At 50.3% G+C, this 25466-nt stretch overlaps 1 protein-coding gene across 13 annotated transcripts in view; it reads right to left on the bottom strand.

The window, feature by feature from the left end:
- Positions 1–25466, bottom strand: part of TRAPPC9 (trafficking protein particle complex subunit 9) — a 623416-nt gene that overhangs the window by 140036 nt on the left and 457914 nt on the right. For all 13 annotated transcript variants that reach the window (XM_044781131.2, XM_044781133.2, XM_070481660.1 and 10 more), the window contains one exon: positions 17306–17459. In XM_044781131.2, coding sequence (XP_044637066.1) covers positions 17306–17459 — 154 coding nt within the window. The remainder of the gene's footprint in view (positions 1–17305; positions 17460–25466) is intronic.

Below are 25466 nucleotides of genomic sequence, written 5' to 3' on the forward strand. Positions count from 1 at the left end.
GACAGGGGCTGTCACTCCCCACTGGCGCATGTGATACGTGGATGGGACAGGGCAGGCACCAGGGTCTCAGGAGCCCCCCCATTCAGCTCTCTCCCTACCATGACTGAGGAAGGACGTCCTTCTCCAGGGCCAGAGACTCCAGAGGTCTGGCCATGCTCCCATCCCCCACTGCCAGGAGCCCCAGGGCCGCACCCTGCTCAGGAAAAAAGGCCCATGAAGCCACTTCACCCAAGACACCAGGGCGCCTCCCAGGGGCAGCCACAGCCCACGGCTGACGGACACGGGGCATGGAAACACTGGCCCTTGCATTGCACTGAGATCAGTTCTGGTCAAGCAAGCTCCAGAACAGAAGCCCCTAGTCTGCCCAGGTCTGCTCGGCTCCTGCCTGTCTCACCCCTCCAGGTTTCTCCTCTGAGCCCCGCTCAGGTTCTGAGCATATGCTCAGGCTCTCAGGCTGAGCAGGGGGTGGGCTGCTGGGCAGGGGACCCAAAGCCACTCGGGCTGTTTTCTCTACTTAAAGACAGGGGAGGAGAGGCTTGTCTGCATAATGGACTGTGAGCCCCTGGAAACTTGTCCCTGTGACTCGGAACCTAGAACGGGGCATTTAGGTCCAGACTAGGGTTCAGAAAATGTCCCTGATTGCCTGTGATTGGCTTCCTGGCTCCCAAAGAGGGGGTGCTGCTCAGCCTAGTGGTTAAACCACCTGCTCTCCCCGCAGCCCAAGGTGATGGGGTTCCCTTTCCCAACTCAGCCCCCATGGAACATCACCTGTGCGAACAGCCACGCTCCGAGCAGACGGCAGCCCCCCCTCAGTCCTCAGAATTTCATTTTCTCAAGAGGAAGTGCTTAGTACTAAGAACTTATTGGCTGGGAAGGTCCGTATCTTTATGAATAGGACATTGTACAGCGTTTAGTTTCCACGGATAGTGAGTGAGTGACTGTTTTTCTTCCTTTCAACCCACAGATCTGAATACTCTAATTTTAACACACAATACACCTTATTAAATTACTTCTTGAGGTGAGGAATGTGAAAGGAAGAGAATCTAACCAGGAAAGAGGCGGTTTTTCTGAAGCAAGAGGGGAGCGCAGGGCCTGGCACACGCCCGGCGCAGATCTGCTGAACCAGTGAAGGGCAGGTCCCTCACTGCGCGATTTCACTGTGTGCAACCTCCGTCCCCCTGGGGTAAGTGTGGAGCCAGGATCCCAGCCCAAGGCTGTGTTCATGCGCTTGCTCACTGACTCCCACGTGGACACCGCCAGGGCCAGGCTGTGCTGGACACAGGTCAGATCAGAGCACAGCCGAGCAGGCTCTGCCCGCTTGGAGCTCATAGTCTGGTGGCAAAAGGCTCGGTGGGGCCAGCTGCCCTGTGCTGCCTCCGTGGGCTCCCCAGATGCCCAAGGCATCACTGACTCCAGTGGGCTTTAGGGAGGCAGTCAAAACATTCAGATCCCATCATAACCCTGCGGAGCTGCACACGAGTCAGTGCGCACAGACCCTAAGCGCCAAACTCACATTTCCGGGTGAGGCCTGATCTAAACAGCTCACGCAGACTAAGTGATTCAAACCCCATTACAGCACTAAGGGGGAGGCGTTACGCCAACTCCGCAGAGAAGGAAATAGAGGCACAGAGAGGGCAGGACACCTGCCCAAGTCTACACAGTCACGACTAGTGCCCAGAGAGTCTGAGCCCAGAGTCCACGTTCTCACTCACTGCCAAAAGCCTCCGCGTTACCGGAAGTGGGCAAAAACCAGGATCCGAAATGTTGAGAGATTCTCTGGTGGGGCATGTGCAGGCACGCCCGTGTGAATGGCACACACGTGTACAGTCATTAAGGCACAGGCGGTATTCTGCCCCCACCCCCAGGGCTCACTCCCTCCAGGCTGGAGGAGGCACCCCACAGGCCTCCCCGACAGGACCCCTGGCTTTGGGCCCTCCCACACAGCACCCAAGGGATGCCACAACGGCTGAGTCAACGTATCTCATCAGCCTGGGGCTCTCAGGGAGGAAACCAGGGCAATGAGAGGGAAGCCCCGGCAGCTTCTAAGAAAGCATCTGCAATAGTCCTGCCTCTCTCGCTGCCTCTCCCCAGAAGGGGACTGAAGGAGAAACGGCTACAGATGCATCAGTGACAGTCTGGACCTCCCATGACATCTTCCCCCCAAGTGTCTGCAAGGCAGAGGCCCCAGGGCCCCCGAGCACAGAGGAGATACAAGGAGAAAAGAGTAGGGACAGGGGTGGCATAGCGTGCACAGGGGCAGCACCACCTCCAGGCATAGTTAACTCGCTCCACACTGCTGGAGAACGCGTCACAGCCAAAGGACGTTTCACTTATTTACTCGGAAATAGCACAGCATGTTCCAAAAATGTTCCATTCCAGGGCTCCCTACAGGCCTGCACGGGCCGCGCTTATTCTGAAGTCACTTGAGCTCTCCTCACCTCAGAAGCTCACCAAGGCCCAGGCGCTCCCCCACTGCAGAGGCGCACCAAGGCCTGAGTGCTCCGCCACCACAGAGGTGACCCGGGCGCACCACAAGCCTGGGCATCCAGGTGTCTACTAACAACGGGGGGCTGTGTTTACCCTCGCACCTCCTTTGTACAATGGGAGTCATTAATAGCCATCCCACAGATGGTTGTGGGGACAAAAAACAGGTGGGGAGGCTTTGCAAACTTAACCATGCCACAGGCTCTGTAGGAGCTATGGAGAAATAAACCACGCTCTGTCCTCAAAGAATCTGCAATCTGGAGGAGGAGACAGTGAGCGGCTGGCTCCCTCCTCTGCACTCCGCAGCCCCAGCTAGACCCCCTCCTGTAGAACCTGGGAGGCCATGTTACCTGTCCGTGTCCTCGGCAGACTTTGAGCTCCCTGAGGATCAGGACAATGCGCTTCCTGATGTCTGTGACCTCCCCACCTGGCGCACACCTGGAGCCTGTGGTGGGGCACAGGAGGGAGGGAACCAACCCCTCCCAAGGCTTCCCAGGTATCTCTGCCCAGACTCTTCACAGGAGATCACAGGGATGGAATCAACACACCCTGCGCTCTCCTTTCCATGTGCTGTGCATCTTTCTCCCTCCCAGAACCTCCTTTCCCTCCTCTTCTACCTGGCCAACTCCTACTCTCTCCTTCAGACCCAGCACATGTCCCTCAGCGGAGAGCGCCCCACCACACATATTGTCACAAAGCTCTTTATGGCTGTAATCCAACGACTCTGCCATTGATGCCTTAATGTCTGTCTCCCCTGTGGCACCACGAGCACCTTGTCCATCTTTCAAGTTCTAGTGTCTCACCCAACTCCTGGGACCCAATGGTAGTTGGATAAATGTTGGTGAGGTAATTTAATGATGAAAGCAGGCACACACACACACACACTCATGGCTAGAATGAGGAAAACAGTAATTCCCTGATGGGATTACTCTGGCATCCCAGTGAGATAACTGGTGATGGCCTCAGCACAGAGCTGGGCATGCAAGGCTATTACTGCTCAAGATGTGAGAAAACTGAGCCTCAGAAAGGTCAGCAACGTGTCTGTGGCGAGAGACAGACAGATACTAGGCCCGGGCCATTCCTTATCATCGCACGGCACTAGCAGAGAGTATGTCTGGATGTCCGGGCTGAAGAGAGCCCGCCTCCCTGCCCAGGGGCATGGGGTGGACGCAAACCCATTCCCAGGCAATGCCGGCCCAGTTCCGTGGACTCCTCTATGGCCACTGCTCAGCATCCGCGTGCCTGACCACAGCCACCACGGCGCTGGTCCACTTCCATCCTTGTTACTCATTTCACCACACAGCACATTGCCGTGACACCACCAGGGGAAAACGCGAAGAAGCGTCCTTTGTGGGAGCCCTTGGAGGTTTCAGGCAATGGATTCTCATTTAGGATGGTTTCCAGGAGGAGAGGGCACCTGTCAGTCAGTTCCATGCTAGGACTGCACAGGCAGCTTCTCCAGTCCCTGAACCAATAAGACCCACGGGGAATAGGGCAAGGGGTCTTCTCCCTCCTGAGGGGAGTGACTCAGGGACAGGTCAATGCTGGCCCCCGACGAGACCACAGGCCACTGTGTGCATGATCTGGTGATTGTGAGGAGTGGTGTCCTTCCTGGGAGCGGTTGCTTCTGCTGAGTCAGTTTCCCTGAGTCCCCACCCTGCTACCTGCCTTGGCTCAGTATCCCCCCACTGTGCCCCCAGCACCATCCAGAGGCCATGCCCTCATGAGGAAAACACATCCCCTGCAGAGTCACGGAGGACTAGAGGCCAGGGACTTGGCCTGCAGTAGAGAGAAGCCAAGTTGTTACCTCCCTTCTTTCCCTTTGCAGCCACCAAATGATGGAGCTACTTTCTCTTTCATAGAGAAGACATCAAATGCCCCTTCCCTAGCTCATGACTGCATCCCTGCAAGGCACCTGTGATGCAGTAACATCAAACAGACGGAGGGGAAGTGGTATTCGTGTGCTGTACCGGCAAAAGGAGCCAGCTTCACTTTTTGTGGTTGGGGTTTCAGCTAGAATCTAACGGCTCACATGACTCACGAGCACACAGAAGTTCATTCCCAGAGTGGTGACCAATTCTCAGTGAAGGAAATCCTCTCGGGGGAATTCTAAGTCTCAGACTCAAAGACGTCCAGCTAGGTCCCAGAGAGAAGGAACGGGGAAGGGAAGTGACGTTGGGGACATTCCTGGAGGGACAGGCTCTGGGGCAAGTGCTTCACATGTTTCCTTCAAGCAGGCGGGACAGCCACAGTTGGCGCCACGCCAGTGAAGAACCAGAAGCTGAGAGGACTCAAAAGCATGGTCCCAGCCCACTGGGAGACTGAGCAGGCATTCCCTCCAAGATCCTTTCAACTCACGCATCCAAGCTCTTTCCCACAGCATGGCGGCTCTGGAAAGGAGAGATGACCTGCTCAAGAATATGCGTCTACCAGATTGGCAAGAATCCAAAGTTTGGAAACCTATGTAATGGCCAAACTACGGGAATACAGGCACACACTCACACACCTTGCTGTTGGAAAAGGAGAAAATTCACTATGAAATATATGCAAAGTTTTCTAAGACGTGCATGGTTAAGGGAAAAAAGCAAGATGCAAAGCAGTACATACTTTAGTATTTTGAAAAATAAGACTTTGCGTATCTATTTACTTATGGTTTCAGAAGAAATTCTGAAATATGTGCAAGGAATGAATAAAAATGGGCATTTGGGGAGGAAGGGCAGATGGGAACATTTTTCTTTTTAAAGTTTTGAACCATGTGCATATTTACCTATTTAAAATAAAATAAAAACTATTTTAGAAAAAGTAAACAATAAAGTTCTAATAACATTACGAACAAATCGAAATGCTGTGAGCAGCTGCAGATGTGGGACCATGTGGACACAACTGAGCTCCCGAGTGGGGCTGATACAAGTCAAGCCGCCTTGTCTCCATCAGAAGGGAGAGGATCTCAGGATGCAGATCGTTGATAGATTTGGGTTTAACATGCACATTTTTGTGTTTCTTTCTGTCTGCTTTCTTTCCTGATCCTCTCCAGGGGTTCTTTTCACTTGTATGAAATTAAGACTTCAGAATATGACATATTACTCCCTATTATTAAAAAGAAAATCACGCCAGGCTTTGGTGGCAGATCGCACCCCGGTGCTCACAGAACAGAAATAGTGCCTAACGAACAAGGCCTGATAAGGAGCTTTGAAATGATTAGTTAGAGGAGCAAGTTAGCGTGTGAGCAATTACAAAGTTGCCAAATGGCACTGGGGCTTTGGAAACCATGCCGATAGCATATTTCTGTATTAATTTGCTTTTCGGATGTGAGCCATAAAATTATACAGCTGAGCTAATAAAGCCAATTACCTGCATGCACATCCCCCTCCCCTTTCAGCCTCATATGCGACCAAAACAGTCTTGTGTCTGAGCCTGACACACGAATGCAAAGCTGGCTGACCAGTCAGTTATGCAGCTGCCTACATCAGCCACTACCACAGCCAAGATTACAACATTACAGTGATGATGGCAGAGGTAGGAGTGGCTACTATTTCTTAAGTACATAGACCCTGGCACTCGGGGCAAGAGGTCGATAAGTAACGATGATGATGACAATAATCCCCGTCATTATTTCTATTAGGAAGAACATTCCAAAGCACGTCCCATGAGAGAGGCCCCGTGGTAAGAGTTTAACATATAGCTTCTCAATTTAATACTCACTACTTTCAAATTAGGACTTCAGAACATGGTGGGTATAAAGTAGGGACTTTGATTTCCATTTCAAAGGGTTTTTTTGAACTTGGGCCCATGGAGAGAATCAGAAAGCTGACACAGTGCAGAAGTGGCAGGACCAAGCCAGCCTGACCCTGGAGCCCACACTCTGGACCTATTTCAGACACTTTACTGTAAACACCCCATCAATTCCCCACAGTAAACGTGGAAGCCAGGACCCAAGATCCCCACTTGACAAACGAGGATCCTTCCACGCACAGGGCCTGGGTCCACCCAGGGCTCCAGGGCTGCCGGTGGCTGAGTCAGCACCCACACCCAGCTTGGAGTTTGGCCAGCCTCCTTCCTCCAGCCCCCAGTGAAGCCCTGCTGGAACTCTCCGTGGTGCTGAAGAGCCTGCCTCCCCCTTGAAGCCCTTTCTAGTCATCTGGGATGCAGCACTGACGTTTCCAAGTAGTCAATGAGTGTTTGTTCCTGAGATCTTCTCCTACCCCTTATGAGGGCAGGGATGGTGACCCTGCAGCAGGAAGACTGCAGAACCACTGTTGCTGCAGACCCAGGCTCTGCAAGTCTCCATGACCACTCCCATGTGTAATGATGGACCCCTGTGCACCTGAACCGTGGGAAAACTCAAGTTCCCAGCTCAGTTTAGCCCAACTCACATTCTGCCTCTGAAGCTTCCCACAGGCAGCTCCTAACCCCCTTGCAAGGAACCACAAATTCCTTTCACGGTGCCCTCCAGTCTTGCCACTTCCTGCCTCAAAGCCACTTCTGATTACCTAGAGTCACTACAGTCCACCCACAGCCTCCTGCTGGTCACAAATCACCCTCAGAGGTGTAAGCTGCGAGGCCTGGGGTCTAGGGCTGGCCCCTGCTCAGTTTAAACTTTCTTTGCCCTGTCCTCCTCAAACCAGCAAGGCCAATGAGTGGGTAGCCCCGCCTTCCCGACTGCTTAGCTGTGTATTTTTGCAAATTAATAAGGAGAGAATTTAGAGGACTGCCTGTGGTTCTAAGCCCCTGGAGAGTAAGGAATGGTGTCCCTGATCACCGGCACTGTGTCTGGCACATGGTGGATGCTCAATGAATGCCTGCTGCCCTTTACTGAGCACTGAGTCTGTGTTGGTCACCTACGGATCATCATGTGTAGTCCTCCCAACAACTTGAGGTGGAATAAACCTTCTTAAGGATGTTAAACAACTTTCCCAAAGCCACAGAGCCAGGAAAAGTGGGTTCCTTGTCCAGACTTTCCCCCATATGCCACATGTTCCCAGTGAGGTTGGTCCTCAGCCCACAGTGTAGCAGACAGAATGGGTCAGGACCTCCCTTTTAGGGTGCCTCTAATGGAGCAGACCCTTAGGGATATGGGACCTCTGAAGGCACCTCACCAAGGGCAAGAGTCCCTTTGGCCCTAAATCGCTCACTTTTCCTCCTGTGAGGCCCAAGAGGTTACCAGGGTAGGACATGAGGATGATGGGGACACAGATATACCCAGCAATATTGGCTCAAATCCATAAAGGGCATGGGTTTGTCCCAACAGACAAGATGGCAGTGTTGAGTTTCAGGACTGCGTGGCATGTATAAGTGGGGTCCCCTCCTGGAAAGGGGGGAAGGTGCTGCTGCCTGAATGGACAGGACAGTCTCAATCTGGCCAGTGGTATGGGCCAGCATGACACCTGGCAGGCCGTCCCCTGGTTCTGGGACTCCCTAACTCCCAACCACAGCACTGGCCACCCTGGGCTCCAGACGTTTGTTGCCATGACTGATACCCCAACCAAGCCATGGTGAACACCCTGGGGGTGGAGACCAGGTGTCCTATCTCTGAGTCCCTAATTCAGATCTACAGAGCTGGGAGGCAGTAGAAGTCAACTGAATGAGGGAATCTTTCCAGGAATATTGCAGAAGGAATTGTATCGTTAGCTCTAAGTTATAATCTACCCAGGGCCCTGGTTTATCGATGAATCACTACTCACAAGCTTGGATCAGTGAGCACTCATCGAGCACCTACTCTGTACTTGGCCCTGCGGGAGCTCCCCTTCCTTGACGCAGGTTGCAGAGTGTGTGTACAGCCCACCACAATTACACAGCATGCCAAACACAGAACTGCACCTGAGCTTCACGCGCTCCACGTGCAAAAGGCAGGTGATGGAAGCGGAAAGCAAGGCCTACAGAAGTTGCCACAGTAAACAGGTGATAGACGGGACACACATCCAGCTTCCTCTGATGGTATCACATCTAATCCCTTCCTACGGCTTAAAATCTAGCTAGAAGAGAAAGGCTTACCCATTTAAAAACCAGAAAAGAAAAAAAGATATACAGTGAAAGATAATGGGTAATTCTTACGCTTAAAGAGGTCTCCTTCTATCTTCCTTCTCCACACACAAGGCTCAGCGGAGGGCCATTGCTCTGGTTTCCACTGTTAGTTTTAGAGCAGAAACGGGTGTCAGGCAACCCATAGCCCAGCAGGAACCCCACTCCTACATTTCAACTCATGCACTTTAAAGGCCTTGCCAAGAGCTGAGGTGCAAGGGGACTGGAGAGACAGACCTGGACTGCTCCGTACATCTTTACAGACTCTTGTGCCCAATTTCCAAAAGCAGATGGCACAATCTCACCATACAGAATCAAATATGTCATGGATGCCCCATGCCAAACAAGGAGCGGGGTGGAAAGAAGGGCTGCATCTCGTTAGTCTACCAGAACCATCTTCCTAAAATGAGTCTGACCACGTTGCACCCTTGCTCGAAATCCTTCAGTGCTCTTGGGGTAAAATCCCAGCTCCCTAGCACAGTACACAAGTTGCCTGTGATTTGTTTTCCCATCGACCTCTCCCCTCCAGACCTTGCACCTACAAGTGTGTACCAGCCATACAGGACCACTGGTTCTTGTTACAACAGACAGTGCTGTTTCCTGCCCTGGTGTCTTTACTCTTGCCCTCCCCTTGCCTGGAGCCCTCTTCAGCCTTGTCTTTCTGGTCACCACCCACTCATCTCTGGAGCTTAAACGTCACCCTATCTGGGACGTCCTCTCTGATCCACCCCCATTGCAGAAGCCAATCCTTCCTTCCTCTCTGGCTGTGACCACTACACCTGACAGCACATCTATCCCACACTTGACACATGCATTTGCCTTCCCTATCCAGTGTGCGGGCCTTGATTCACACCAAGGCATTTATTAATACCTACTACGTATGCTATGGTAGGTACAGGGGATGAAAAGACCAACCAAGATGGGATCCTTCCTACTTTTAAGGAGCCCAGTCTAGTGTGCAAGGATTATACCTTATTATTATTAGTCATCCATCATTACTTAAACTTAATTAATCAATATGTGTGCAGAGCCTTTTGTCCACAAATGTTTTCACGCAAGCTGTCTCAGTTAATCCCCTACATGTTCGAACTGTGAATGTTCGCTTCCAAATCTTTTAAAAACACACCATGAAAGGAACATGCAGAAAGTTAATAAAACACCTCCCCTTTCATTCCCCACTAGGCTGTTAGCAGTGAAATATTTGGTAATTCTACAATCAGAGGACCGTTTAAAACAGTTGAGCAGCTTTTGGGATCCTGTCTGTGTTTATGTGACTGAAGTTTACCATGACCTGGTCTGATATTTTAGAAGAAATGATGCTCAGTCAGCTCTTCCCTTGGGGAACGTGCAGCCCAGTGGGAGGCCAGTTTCTCAGCTGAACCTGCAGGCCTGAGTGCTATGGCCCCACCTCTCACAGGAGAAAGCAGCGCCATGCTCTGACGCCCTGTTGTTACTGACGGTCTCCTGGGCAAAAGCTGGGAACCTGTCACATGAGAGCAGCTGATGCAGACGTTTCCACACCGGCTTCCAGGTGAGCATCCTGGAGTGGGTGCTCTCTGGGGGGTGGGACTGCACCTAGGGCATCCCCCCAGGAAGACCAGCTGTCTGCGCCCCCCATGCCAGCTCTGGCGGGAATAACCACAGATGCAGGGACTCAGCCCAGTCCCATTTCAGCTCAAATAAATTAGCAAATTGTCATAAATAGAAATTACAGTAATGGAAAGACTGCTTTAAGTAATTAAGGAGCCTCTTTCCCATGACTTTGTTTTCTAATTTTGCATCGTGAACATTGAGAATGCTGATGCTGGGTTGTTCTCATCTCAGTGGGGGCGCCAGCATCTCGGCTCAGCTCCCTGTATCAGAGACCCACTAGACAGAAAATGCCATGCAGCACAATGAGCTGCCAAGGGAGAGTCTGCAAGCATTCATCGCTGCAAGCCTTGGTGGGCTGAGAGCAGTGTGGAGTTCCAGGATGGAGAGCAGGTGAAATGGAGAGAGCACTGTACGGGGAGGTCGTACCAACAGGCGGGGTGCCCAAGGACTGTTGTGATCTCTTTAGGCTTCATCTGGAAAATGGGGATAATTTGAAGGCCTTGGCAGAGACCAGATGCACTTTTGCTGTTCCCAGAACAGAGCTAAGAGCACAGACTCTTAAGCCAGACAGCTGGGTATGAATCCCAGCCCTGCCACTTACTAGCTGGGTGATCTGAACAAGTTAGCTAAGCTCACTGGGCTTTCTCATCTGTGGAAGGTAGATAAAACTACCTCATAGGGGTTTTGTGAAAACTACGTGAGTAAATCTATATAAATCGCTTAGAACAGTGCCTGGCATCTAGTAAGTGCCATATATGTGTTAGCTGTTACTTAAGCTCTGTGACTTCATGATTCTATTATATAAGATGCACATGCTCACCATAATTGTCACGCCAAAAGTACACAGAATGTGTACCAGCCCAACCTGCACCCAATCACACAACCAAATGCACATTGATTTGTGTTAATGTACACACCCACATGCAAACACATAGGTACCACACACACACAGATTTGAAACAGAGCTCTGCATGCTGGGGGAAGTCCTTCCCCACTGTCACGAGCCAGCCAGATCTGAACTCTACGCTCTCTGTGCGCCTAACCCCGATTCCTTTCAAAGTAATTGTAAGGCGTGCACGGCTACCGTATTTGGATTTGGGGGAGGCAGCAATCAAATCTGTCCCCCTCCCACCTCACTCCCTTTGCCCACTGACGGCCAAACAGCCAGGGCAACTTCATGGCATCTCTGGTCAGGCACAACGCTTCTCTTAGGCTGGCAAGGCTTCCCCACCATAAGAGATGAAAGGTCTCTGATCACCAACAGCTATGAACAGTAAATTCCCTAAAGGTGGACACAAGACACAACCTTGCATTGACTTCAGATGATCAAGGCATCAGCTGTACTGATGACAGGCGCTGTTTGTATTAAAATTCATTTAGATAAAACTATTTCTCCTAACATCATGGTTAGAAAAACATAGTGTACTATGGTTTTTTTTTTCCTGAGGAAGATTTGCCCTGAGCTAACATCTGTGCCAATCTTACTCTACTTTATATGTAAGACACCGCCACAGCATGGCTGGTGAGTAGAGTAGGTCTGCACCTTGGATCTGAACCTGCAAACCCGGGCTGCTGAAGTGGAGAACAAGGACCTTTAACCACTCGGCCATGGGGCCAGGCCCCATGGTGTACTATGTTTTAAAGGAGTCCTGTTTAAAGATTTAATTTTTTTCCAGGGATGAGAAGACAGAGCTCCATTAAGAAGTATCTTTGAGAATAAGCTGGAAGCCAATTAGAGAGGTCAAAGAGTGATCTTAGGCAATGGTTACGGAAGATCCATTGTCAATGGTTTAATCTCTGCCTCTGCCTTAAAAGGGAGGGGTCAGTTGAGGGCAAATTCTCCCTACTGGAGAGTCTTGGAAATGGAGAAGCCAGATGTGGCTGTGTTCCTGGTCGTGATCAATCAAACCAAGGGCATTGTGCCTATAGTCTTGTAGGGTTAGGCTTATGAACTCCCCAGTAAAAATCGGTGATGAATGTTACAACCCTCCCACCCCCGGTTGAGATTCTAGGCTTTATAGAGGGTAACTGGTATCTGTGAGGCCACAGACACCACTCAGCAATGCACAGCCTGGGACACACGCTGTCCTCGGCCCTGGCCAGGCAGCTCCTCCGGGATGCACAACGCAATGCTCCCAGAGAATGGCTGCACTGCTCCACATCCTCCTACTTTCCAATTATTTACATTTATTTGAACTTTGCATCATGCATGGATATTCCATCTCCCACTCTGGGATGTCAATTCTTAGGCATCTAAAGCCTGACTTGCAGTTGGGCTCCTTGAGCCTCTGCCTGGCCCTCAAAGCTGCCAGATGGTTGCAGATGGTCTCCAGACAGAACGGGAAGATGTGTGCTTATCAGACCACCTGGCAGAGATGCTGCCCAGATGGTCCAGGTCATCAGCTTTGTGGGGATCAGCTGAACTGTGCACCCAGCTCTTGTAATGAAACCTATACAAGGTTGAATTCTGATATGTCAGCAAGTATCTCACCAACCGCTTCATTGCTCTTTGAAGGGAGACTTGCAACAAAAGCAAGGAAAATGAGAAGGTGAGATGACGCCAAGCTTGCTCCCAGCTTATCCCTCATCTGTTTCCATCACAGAGCACCTGTGCAGAGCTGCCCTCTGGAAAAGGAGCCAGGCTTCAATTAAGACTAATTTTGCTAGCTGCAAACTCCTTTCATGTATTCATCACAGCACTCAGCATAGTGCAACTAAGCTGGTAACCATTCAACTTGCTGCATCAATGAAATGGAAACTAGTCATTCACCAAATGGTTTTAATACCTATGTGCTAGGGATTGCATGCTGCGCTGGGGCCAGGAAAAAAGAGGGCTCTACTGGGGCAGGGCAGCATCCGATTTTGCTCAGTGCAGTGTAACTGGTGCTTAGCACAACCCTCAGCACATAGTAGGTCATCAGTAAATAGCCACTGAGTGAATAGGACTCAACCTGACGTCAAGAACAGCACAGCCTGGCAAGGGAGATGGTCTTCAGAAAAATAAACTTTCCTGTACTTTTTAGGCACTCTAACAAACAAGAGTTAAGCACTGAGTATTGCAGGAGCCCAAGGGAAGGGGCAGTTTCAGCTGGGCCACATAGGACAGGCCAGTGACAGACAGAGCTCCTTAGAAGAATGGACATGTGAGGTCAACTATACAGGAAGGATGAGACTTGGTCAAACATTGATTCTTGTTTCTCTTTGTCTGAACTAAAAATGGAAAGTGAAAACAGATATGGTCAACTTCCAAACATCCCTCACCAGCCAGTTTGAGGGGTTCTCAGAACTGTAAGCCCAGACCCTTCCAGGCAGGTCCCACAGGAGGTAGAAGCGAGGACAATGGTGGGCGGCCCTGGGCGAGGTCTGGCCCACTGTCCTCTGTACGGGAGGAGCCTCACCTGAGGCCAGGTCACAGGACGGCACGAGGCCTTTGGGCAGGTCTTTGCTCTCGTGGCTGACAGCTTCTAGGGCTGGGAGCTCTGACTGCACCTTCCAGATGTGACCTCCCTTCAAGGAGTCAACAGGAAAACAACACGAGTTTTGCCATCCCGGCTATGCGGCTAGCTGCATGATCTCAGGGCAGTTACTTAACTTCCAAATTTTACCTGTTTATTTTTTAAAAGGGGTAGGTACTACCTGTTTTACAGGTTTTGTGTAAGAAAAATGCTAATATCCTGCCTGGCACCTGGCAGGTGATCAAAAGGGCAGAAACAATTGCTAGAACTAATTTTAACAGCAACCCGGAGCAGGTTTCCCCTCCTGGGCTGAACAGATGAAGACGTGGGCCTTTTGACCGGGGGCTCCGGCCTCCAGCAATGTAGCATCTTTGGTCTGACATCTGAAATGTCTCCATCTTCACCTCTGGCCCCAGGCTCCTTGTGATAGAGCCTGCCCCACCTCCTTCACAGGAGGTGAGTCGAGATGAGAGAAGGGACCAGAAAGCACTGGGTGGGCTGGGCAGCACCAGCTGGGGCTTATTCAGAGGGTGGAACAAATCTCCAAAGACTGCTCAGGGCCAGGCTCTGACGGGAGAGCCCTGGAGGTGAACGCTCCCAGGCTGCGTGTAGGACAGACGGAGGTGGTCCCTGAGGAGTGTGCGTGCATGTGTGTATGGCACAAGAGGCCCCCGGATCCTGCTGCCCTCTCTGGTCTGCATGCTGTATTACCAGTCACAGGGAACGACTTAGGTCTCTGCTGCTTTTCAGGCTCTGGACCTGTCAGCGGTCACCATGGGAAGTCCTGTCTCAGCCCTCCCTGGCTGCGCTGCAAGTGCCTATCTCTGCGTGTGCCCCTCCCCTTAGACGGGGGCATCTCCAGGGCCCAGCACACAGCAGTAACAGAATGGACAGAGCATTATACATGTCACCAAGGGAGCAGGGGTCTGCAGTTCCCGTGCCCCTGGCTGCTTCTCTGGTCGTTGTAGATATCATGTAGACAGGTGTGCACATATCTACTGCAAGAGCCACAATTTCCTTTGAAACATGTCTATCCAGCCTTACGGGCTACAGGTGGGCCATTTTTATTACTACGGATGGGTGTCAAATTAGGCTCACATTTTTTATAAAGTCTAAATATTGAGAAAATGTTATTAAAATGCACAATGAAGTTATTAGTCAGTTCAATCTTTGGTCTTTCCATCTGCTTGAATTCAAGTTTACAACAGCAAAAGTCTGCTATCCATCCCATGCCAGATGTCATTACCAGATGAGGGAGAGACGGAGACTGTTCGTAATGTTAACTCTCCTTAATCGAATCTGCTCATAGGGACAGTCTCTCATAAACTTTCAATCAGTAAATCCAGGAGACAGATGTGCCTGGCACATGGTAGGCATTCAATAAATATTTGCTACATGAGTTATTAAGCAAATACAGAAAATAGGGCAGTCAACCTCTTAATGGAGTCAAGCCTAAAAGGAGAGAAACCTAAAGACATTTTTGGTACTTTTTTGACCATTTTGATGGTCAACATAATCCCATCAGAAGGCAGCACAGGCTGGCCAAGGACCACTGGCTTGGAGGAAGGCTAATGAGGTTCAGGTGCCGGCTCCTCCGCCTTCTACGTGTGAACTTGAGAGGCTGTTTTCATCTGTGAGACGCGCTGATGACACTGCCCTGGGAGTTGCTGAGACTGCGCCCTGGGTGCCTCGGGCCAGCCCAGAAGCAGCCCCTGGTACGTGGTTAGATGGGACATTAGCAAGGACTGCCGTGTGCCCTAGCACCAAGTGAGGCCCGCACTCTGTGGAGCGTGGGGAGGCAGGGGACACCCCATCCCCAGGCTTTCTGCTTTTATCCGCACCAGAATGAGCCCACTCAGGAGGATGAATCTCTTCCTACTGGGTCCCCGGAGCACACTGCCCCTTCCTCCACTGGGTGCCGGTTGCTGTTGAGCTGAGGCTGAATCAGAGCCAGCCAGGCCTGCCAGCTCTGCACAGCTCTGCCTAGCTCCCTGCATGAAGCTAAAGCTCCGAGACCCAGGCTTGGGGTGGCTCCTGCCTCACCGGGGACTTACACATTGGGAAGTTACAGAGCCACTGTAACACTAGCCCTGTCAGACAGACCCAAGTCCTCCCTGGCTCGGTGTCACGACCACAGATGCCAGGATGTGACACTTGATGGCCTTCTTTGGTCCAGGCTGACAGGACGTGGGTGCATCCACAACCCTCTCCCTTGAGGACTGGGCTGGGAGGGAGCGCTTTGCGGGCAGCCCCACCTGGGTTGGTCCCTGGCTCCACCACGTCCTGGCTGGACTCACAGCTGAGTTCATTCACCTCACTGAGATTCTATCTCCTCATAGGAACAAGAGTGCTGATCAGAGAGACGAAGAAGAATTAAACGAGATGCCGGAGGCAGGGCCTGGCAGTCAGTGTGAACGCCACTTCCGTCTATGCTACATCGCTTTGCTCACTCACCCAGCAGGAAGTGACTGGACCTGACTGTGCTGAGATCTAGGGGACCCAAGAGAAGGACGACTCGGTTGTCCCCACCTTTTCACTTCTCTCTACAAAAGACAAACGTGCTAACTCCATGACTGCCGCACGCATCACTCTGGGAGCCCCGGTTTTAGTGTCTGGTTCACAGAGCCTTCTATCTACCTGTAAAGTGCTTAATTTGTCACAAGCTCCTTGGAGACAGGGGTCCACCAGGCCCAAATCCACTTCAGCTTGAAGAAGGCTGACTGAGGATCTTTCCAGAATCCAGGAGATGGTCTGGAATGATCTGAGACCATACAACACACCTTGACCATCCCATATCCACGGAATTCATGTGTGAAAAACTAACAGACATTCACATCAGAGTTGCCTTTTGCTGGGAGACATTCTCTGAGTGAGCCACACTCTCATACCTTGAGACCTTCGGGGTATTTCGCACCCTTGTGCTCTTCAAAAACTTCTACTCATCCTTAAAAGGCCCACTCGAACACTCTGTCACCCCCTCCATAAAGCCTTCCCTGATCGCCCCACACCCAGCAGCTTCTTCCCCTGAACCTCACAGCACTTGGCACAACGCTCTGTCCCCGCTTCCTGGCAGGGTCTTTAGTTCTCAGACGCCACATCCACACCCTACGAGCCTCTGCAACCACACTGAGGCCTGGTCTTTGATCTCAGCCTCTCACGTGCCTCACTACACACCTGACCCAAAGTAGGCGCTCTGCAAAGACTGCTGAACAGACAGACACGAACAGGCGAACCTGGGGCCTCCCCAGGGTGCTCACTCATCCCACTGAGTGCCCACCACCAGCCAGGCACTGATCTCAAGTTTAGGGCAGGGCTGGTTAGTGATATAGCACAGTCCTTGCGAAAACCCTCTCAGTGTTTTCAAAACAGCATCTCGATGGCTCTGTAAGCTGTACAAGCCGACTTCAGCTTCCCAGACAACTGCAGCTGCGAAACTCCTCAAGCCCCACATAGATAGGTGGCTGTTCGAACCTGTCACTAACACGAATGTCAACACTCGCGAGAAACATATGGTGCAACACAAGAGCACCGGCCCTGAGGCAGCCTTTCCTCACCTGAACCAACACTTCATGAGGGGCCTTGGAGCCTTGAGAGGTTAAGAAAATGCCCACTCTGGCCCCTATCTCCTTGCTGCAGTATTTCTGGACTATTCGCAGCTAAAATTCAAGGGCTTAACCCTCCTCAGGTCCTTCTCAGTGATCGGAAACCTGGAGCAGGGTGCGTGAAGTCCCAGGTGGCCACCATGAAAAGGATATGATTCTCCAACGGACGTCCAGCTTGCTGTTGATCTCCAGGCCCCGAGCTTCCTGCCTCTCTTCTTCCAGCTGCTCCGAACTTGCAAATTGTCCCTTCTCTCCAGGGGAGGCTGGGAAACTCTCAAAGTTGAACTTGTCCACTTGAATAGCCATTCTAAGAGAAGGGAGAAAACACAGCAGAGAATTAATCAGGAGGGCAATTTCTTCTGCTGGCTGTGGGAGAATCAGCACGTGCCAGCGTGAGACAGTATAATGAATCATTATTATTAGTAAATTCATAACGGATTCATTCCAAGAAAACGAAATAATAGACTCCCAGGGTAGCACCGGCTTCAGAGCTGGTTCAACATCCAGTTTAGAACTGATGACACAGTCAGAGATTCCAACCTTGGAGAAGACTCCTGTATCCTAGAAGAAAACTTGACTTCTGGAACAGGGCAAGGCATTCAGGACCCAATGTGGAAAATCAGAGTACTAGCACTTACTTAACCCTGGGGACCCCAAAAGCCCAATGGGAACTCCAGCCTCATCATCTGAGCCCTGGCTGTCATCTCATGCTTCATCCTAAGCCAGACAGACTTGCTCACACACGCCCCGCCCCACCGGCTGCACAGCATCCCCTCTCTCCACGGCCAGCCCTCTGCACCCAGGACCCCATTTGTCTTTTGAGCTACTGCCCACCCTTCTTTCAAGTTTCTGTTCAAGGAGCACATCCTCTACAAAGCCTCCTCGCACTGCTGCCTCTGTCCAGCCCCCGCAACCTTCTGGCAGTTTCTAAAACATGCTGGGTTCTTCCTGCCTTAGCCTTTGTGCTCACTGCTCCCTACTCAGGAGTATTCTTTGCCTGACTCTTGGCACACCTGGAGCCCTTCATTCTTTAGGTTTGAGCTAAAGAAAGGTTTTCCCAGGCGACCTCATCCACAGCAGCATTGTCTTACATCTCCCCTCGCCTTACTCTCCATTGCAGCGTTCAATTTCTGTCATAGCATTTACTGTGAGCTGTAAATGTTTATTTTGGGACTTAATTGTTTATCACTCCTACTGGCATTTAGCTCCCTGAGGGCAGAGATCATCCTGGTCTTGTTCACCATAGTCTCCCAGGCCTAGAAGGCGCCCTGGCCTGCTGCAGGAACTCAGTAAACAAGTCACCGAAGAAAGGAGTGAGTGAATTAAGAGCCTTCCCTGATGCCCTGGCCAATGTGTACCTCTTCCCCTCCCTGCTGCCCAGCCCTCACACCTGTACCCATGGTCGGCTGCGCCCCAGGTCCTGCAACACCTGGTCTGTAGAAGGCACGCAGCATGTGAGTCGGGCGCTCTGGGTAACTGCTTGCAGCCCACCTCCACTCCCAACCACGATGTTCCCACAGGCGGGGCTGCATCTACTGCATCTACTGTTTGAGGCCCCCTCTTAGCACAAAATCAGGCATACAGCAGGTACTCAGTTAAGGTGTGTTACAAGAAGGAAGGAAGTGGGAGAGGAAGGAGGGTTTCTTCATGTCAGGTCCCTGAAGTTCTGGCTCCAACTGAAAGATGACTGAGAGTCAGTCAGTCAAAGCATAGAAGTTAGCGTTTTGTATTACGGCAGACCATGCCGTGGCCAAGATGTTTAGCCAAACCCAGCATGCTCCAATGGGCCTTTGGGGCTACTCCCTTTAACAACCAGGAGATGAGAGGGATCGGTAGTCAGGGTGTATAAATACAAGATTAAACCCAAAGAAGAGGTCCTGATACTAAGGCGGTTTGGAAAGAACCAAGGGACAATCTATAAATCTATGGCATTCAACTGAGAGGGTGACGTACAGGGCTTAGCCACCCGAGAGTTAGAGACGCGCCTGTGGAGGCACAGAAGATAGTGCATTTCCTAGCAAGAACTACTGTAAAAAATTACATTTAATGCTCTTCTCTGATTACAAAAGTAGATAGGCCTACTGGAAAAAGTTGGAAAACAGAGAAAAGCATAAAAAAGAAAAAGAAAGCACTCAGAATCTTATACTCTAATTTTAAGACCTTAATTCTATAGTCTTTTGTTAAGTATTTGTATTTTAATGTAGTTTAAATCATTATATATGTATATGAATAAATTATATAAGTATCATTTTATATGTATATACATACATAAATATACACATAATTTTAAGATTTGCTTTATTCTCTTAATATACTATGAACATTTTCACATCATTAAAAATTAGTCTTCCAAACAATCATATGGCTGTATCATAATTTAACAATTCCCCTATTTTTCATATTCTCAGATAGTTTCTATTTTTTAAAAATTACTATCGAGGGGCTGGCCCCATGGCCGAGTGGTTAAGTTCACGCACTCCACTGCAGGCGGCCCAGTGTTTCGTTGGTTTGAATCCTGAGCATGGACATGGCACTGCTCATCAAACCACACTGCGGCAGCATCCCACATGCCACAACTAGAAGGAGCCACAACAAAGAATATACAACTATGTACCAGGGGGCTTTGGGGAGAAAAAGGAAAAAAATAAAATCTTAAAAAAAAAAATTACTATCGAAAAAAGCCATAACAACTTTGTGCTAAAATTTCTTGACTGCATTTATGATTGCCTGTTAGGACCCAATTCTAAAAGTGGAATTCCTCATTCAAGAATGTGACAACATCAGAGGCTCAGAGGCAGAGTTCCAGGTTCCTTCTCAGAAAGGTTCTTGCCGAGGTCCGTGCCCCAAGCAGCGCGGGCGGGAGTACGGGCTCTGCACCCTTGCCAATACTGGCGATGATCAATTTTTAATCTCTGCTAGTAAGACGCAAAATGCTACCTCGTGGATGTTTCAGTTTGCAGGTCTGAAGTACCCCGAGGTTGAGAACTTTTTCAAGAGCTTATTAGCCATTTACCTTTCTCCCCTGCGAGCTGTCTACATGTGCAGCAAGAGTGCTCCTAACTGCCCCCTAGCAAAAGTCCTTCCTATTCCCTCCCCTCGAAGGTAGACTGAAGCAAATTAGTGCTCTCTTCAAACAAAAGGTTGGAATATTTCCTAAGTTTCACTAAAAAGGCCCATTTCAGTTCATCTGATAACCCAAAGGAACTAATAATTTCCACCTCTCCAATGGGTTTGGGCACAGTCCCAATGCCCAGTTCTCTTTCTGTTGAACACAGAAGTGGGGAGAGACCGCCTGGCCTTCAGTGTCCTTAGGGTCAGCACATACACTGGACGCTGTGGCCGCTGAGATTATATTTGTGTGATTATCTCAGGGACTCTTTTGAACAATTTCTGACTAAGCATCATATTACATCACCCACCTCCATCCTTAACCAAACTCTAGCCATGTGTGCCCACGAAACAGGAGAGGGGAAAAAATGAAATGTAACGAACACTTACTACATGCCAAGCCCTGGGTGAGGTAATTCATACATACATTCGTCTTCTTTATTACAGCAGGACTAAGGATGAGGGCGATTTGCTTCCTCTTGCAGACGCGCTGAAGCTCTGCGAGCGTGAGCCACCTGCCCAACAGCACAGAGCTGGCAGCCCCCACCAGGAGCCTCTTACTCAGACTCAGTGCTGCTCAGTTTTGTTTTTTCTTTACTTGGCTCTCCCTCACTTATGCAGAGTACCTAAAAGGAGACTATGTTTTGCTCATGTTGTTTGCAGAGCTGGCATGGGACACAGACCCAGTGACTGCACAAGGCTGCTGTGCACAGGGCTGCCGCCCACATGACCAACCAACCACTTCCCAAATTTACACCGGCCCTCTTCCCTCTGCAGCCCTGGGACATGCAATGCCAGCAACTGTCCCAAAGGCAGTCTCTCTCCTTTCCCACAGATGATAAAACCAAGGCACCAAGAAGTTGAGTAACTCACCTAGTGTCACCCAGCTTGAAATCCTGGAGCCAGGATGGCAGCTCCAGGAGCCGAAGATTATTCCCCCAAACCACAGAGGAGCACTGCCGGCCTCCACATCTCTGTCTACATGGTCCTGGAGCACAGCCCCTAAGCCTCACCACCCTCCTCCTCTTTCCCCACCAGGAAAGAGACGGCAGCCGCGTGACTAGTAACGCGTCTTCCTAGAGCTGAGTCTCCATACGTGAACTCTCCACCTGCCGCGACACACTGCATTCTGTAAAACAGCACCAAGGGCCAGTACTGTTGGGGGTGGGGGACCCACTGCCTGGGTACCATGGGAGGTGGCCTTGATTTGAGTCCAAGCACAGAACTGGCAGGACTTTTAATGAAGACCGAAGCCACCACATTTTGAGGCTGTCACTTTTGTCATGAAGCCACCCTGACGGGGGATAGCAGTGCTCCCTGGTGATGGCAGCAGCTTGAGAGAGATGCACAGAGAGTCGATCACAAACTGCCTGCCTGGAGTTCACCACTGAAGAGGCGTCTGGGCTGAGAAGGCCCCATACCTGTCAGAATTGCTCATGGAGAAATGACGTAGCAGTGTTGGAAACCCAGGCGTTGAAAGAAGGAGGAGAAATCCAGAGGCGAGGGCATGAGACCATCTACTGCCATTGCCCCAAAGAGGAACTGAGGCCCCAGAGGACAGCACCTCATCTGTCTTGCAGGGTACCGAGGTGGCAGGAGGCAAAGAGGAGGCAGCTCTAGCTTCAGAGCTGACCACCTGGGCTGGACTCCCAACCCTGCCTCGACTTGAACATGACCTTGGGAACAGCCCTCCATTTCTCTGAGCATCTCTGTGAAATGCGATCAGCAGTACCTGCACCCAGAGGGATGGCTGAGAGGATTCAAATGTTCTTATTCAGGGCCAGGAAATGTTGGCCACCACAATCAGCCCACGAGTAATGATCAGCTTGGTGCCTTGGATGACTTTATACCTATTTTCTCAATTAGCAAGCAATTTTTCATAACAGTAACAAAGCAACAAAATATCAACACTGAATTAAAGCTGCAATACCCTCCCCCCCGCCTCATACAGCCTCTTGCAGACACATGCTGATCATAACTTTGTGGGCATGGCCCTCCTCACTCTGGGTTTAAGCTTACACCCTCGAGACCTTTTACTGGGTGTAAGGCAACACAGACCAGAGAATATTGTGCAATCCCCACTGGAAAGTGTCCTAGAAATAATTCAAAACTGTGGCTGATCCTCTGGGAAATCACAGCAAAACTGGAAAACATCCTTGGAAATAATACAGAAAAGGAGGGAGTGCAAGGGAGTATAGACCAAGGGCGGACGCACCTGCCCTCTCTGCGGCGCTGTGAGCATTGGTGGTAGTGGCCTTCAGGGTGGCTTCTGGAGGAGCAGCAGCACTGGGCCTCTGAACAGGGGTTGCACCATCACAGAAACAGCTATTTTGGGAAATGCCTTTTTGCCAGAATGGCTTTATTGTTCTTGTTGTTGGTATCTACTTGTCTTTCATCAAGTAAGGGCATTATCCCGAGCACAAGAGCCTGTATCTACCGTTAGTGGGTGGCCTGGGCGAGAACTGGGTCTCTGGGCTCCGCATCCAGTGCTTCCTCAGACACTAGAGGACATTCGCAAGGAACGTCAGGACGAGTCCAGTTCCCCAGTGAACAGGCAGAGGGTGGAGGTTCCGTCTGCTGATCCAGGGAGCCATCCCCAGGACTAGACTGCAGCCGTACAAACGAGGGCTTTGTCACCTGTGCATCTTCCACATGCTCCTTCTCTACATCCCAACTTCTCTTCGTCACATGGGAAGAATGCCCACTAAGTCACTGACCACTCTGTGAACAAGTGTGATAGTGTGTGTAAACATGTTTGGCACTTTGAGAGGGTCCCTCCAGATTAGGTGAAGGGACCAGACTTGAATCCCAGATGGAGGCGAGGCCTAGGCCGCACACACGTCTTTCTGAGACAGGACTTCAGATCTTACGAAACACGCAATCCAATGTCAGCTCCTCTATGACGCTTGTCCAACCACACAGACCCTTGGCACATTTCCCTCCTGGAAGGGCGGAATTAGCTCACAATTTCAAAGTTCCTCACAGTGTGCCAAACACTGCAGTCCAGTTTCTTCACCCAAGATTGGGACAAATAAACCCCATTTTGTAAGATTTTGTGTGGTGGATACAAAATGGCCCAGTACATAATAGCACTCTACACATAGTGGCTGCTGTCGGGATTATTAGCCCCACGGTACAGATGAAGAGACTAAGGTGCAGAGAAGTTAAGGAAACAACCTAAGGCTGTTCATGGTATTGCTGAGGTTCAGATTTCAAATGCAGTTCCCATGCTAAATCCAGTATCGTAGGTGCAGACGACCCGGCCTCCCCCTAGACAGTCCTACCACTATCTGATTCTGTTCATCTTTGATGAGTCGGAGTTAAATAAAATTAATACTACCACTGAATGCCAATTTTCATGTTTAACTTTATGGCCAAATGTGACAATAATAGTAAAGAGTTGGCACTAAAAAAAGGTGCTGTGATTTTTGAAGAGTCTATAAAAAAAGCGATGGTTTTTAAAATACCATATCATATGATTCAGTCTTTGAACAGCTGATAACCTTGCCAGGGAAGTCATAATGATGACATTTAAATACAAATCAAGGAATCGGATTTAGAAGGACTATCCACATATAATTAAATTGAACTTTCATTGGGAGATAATTGATAGTTATAAGACTGGTATTCTAAATTTATGTGGTGCATCATATGGGAGTCTATTTGACTATGCAGAATGCCAGCCTATTCTCTGTTTTATAATGAAGTATAATCCAAGTGAAAGGGAAGCAGCCAACCTTCCAGAGTCATCCATCCTAAATGAGAAGAGACTTTAAGCAGACAAGAAAATGGTATGAACACTGACATCTGGCTCACACCCAAAAAGAAGATAATTTTCTCCTTAAGCCTCAGGGATCAATTTATGGCAAAAAAAAAAAGAAGTCCCTCATTATTATTTTTAATTGAAAGATACACTGTACTCTAAAAATCAAAGTATCATGAGGGATTGCACCAAACGTCAGAGCAGTGGTGCCCACCACGAGCCACCAGGTGCCGAGCAACATGCCTTACTGCCATCACCTCCATCCTCAGAGCAGCCCGGAGGGATTATAACCACGTGCTGCAGAAAATAAAGCCACTTGCCCAAGGCCACAGAGATGGCAAATGGGAGACGGAGAATTGCTCACCAGGCCTGGAAAGCCCTGAAGCCTGCAGCAGGTGAGGACAAGAGGGGTCCAGAGAGATGTCCCTGCCCACCTGAACTCTAGGCACACGCCTGGGGGCACCTGGACATGAACACCACTATGGCCCACGCAGCCACAGGATGGAGACCTCACCTAGGGGTCAGTGCAGCTTCTAAACAGGCCTAGGCCTGGGGTCAGGCAGTCTGTGGTCCAGACCCTCCCTCCCTCTAGTTCGCTCCATGGAGAAGCTGGAAACTTGGTGAGAAGTTGAGGAGATTCCAGTGTCAGATAGATCCTGGGTCTCTTTTCAGTATAAAACTCTACGTTTCTGAGGTGTTAAGTTTGCCTGAATCTCCAGCTCCTCATCTGTAAATTGGAGGTTGTTTGCGGCCCTCCTACATCTTCAGTTTGGATTCTGTGAGTTCAGCGAAGGCCAAGGATGGGGATTAGAATGGCTGTCAGGTGACAGTGGCCTCCTGCTGCTGAGACAGCTTCTCAGAAGAGTGACTGTGTGGTCTGAACAGTCTTGGTGTGGTGGAGAGTAGGATCAGTGAAGAGACTCCCACACAGTGCTGAGAAAGCTCCTGTACATGCATTATCTCATTTTATACTTATGGGGACCCTGTACCACTACCCCCATGTTACAGAGGGGTGAACTGAGTGAAAACGATCCACTAGAGTCACCAGGTGTTAGTCAAAGAGCTACGTCTAAGCCAGTTCTCCTTTTCTCCGCAGAGGACCTGCGCTCCTGGGGCCTCTCCTCATCCTCTTCCCCCTTCCTCCAAGGAGTTAACTCCAGGCACCCTTTAAGACCCAGCCAGACACGGCCTCCCGGAGAAGTCTCCCTGCCTGCCCACTCTGCTTTCCAAGCCTGCTGAGGCCCCTAACTTGGTCACTGCCCCCCACATACACTCCGTAATTACCAGTGTCCGTGCCCATCCCCCAGGTGCAGGCCCGGGATTCAGCTATTGCATCTCTGCAGCACCGCACTTCGTCCATGATAACTGGTAACGGTGTGTGTTGAATGAATGATGCTTGCACATGCAGCCTCTGAAATATCCCTTTAAACGCTGATATTACTT

The sequence above is a fragment of the Equus asinus genome, chromosome 12, assembly GCF_041296235.1.
Source record: "Equus asinus isolate D_3611 breed Donkey chromosome 12, EquAss-T2T_v2, whole genome shotgun sequence".
NCBI classification, from domain to species: Eukaryota; Metazoa; Chordata; class Mammalia; order Perissodactyla; family Equidae; genus Equus; species Equus asinus.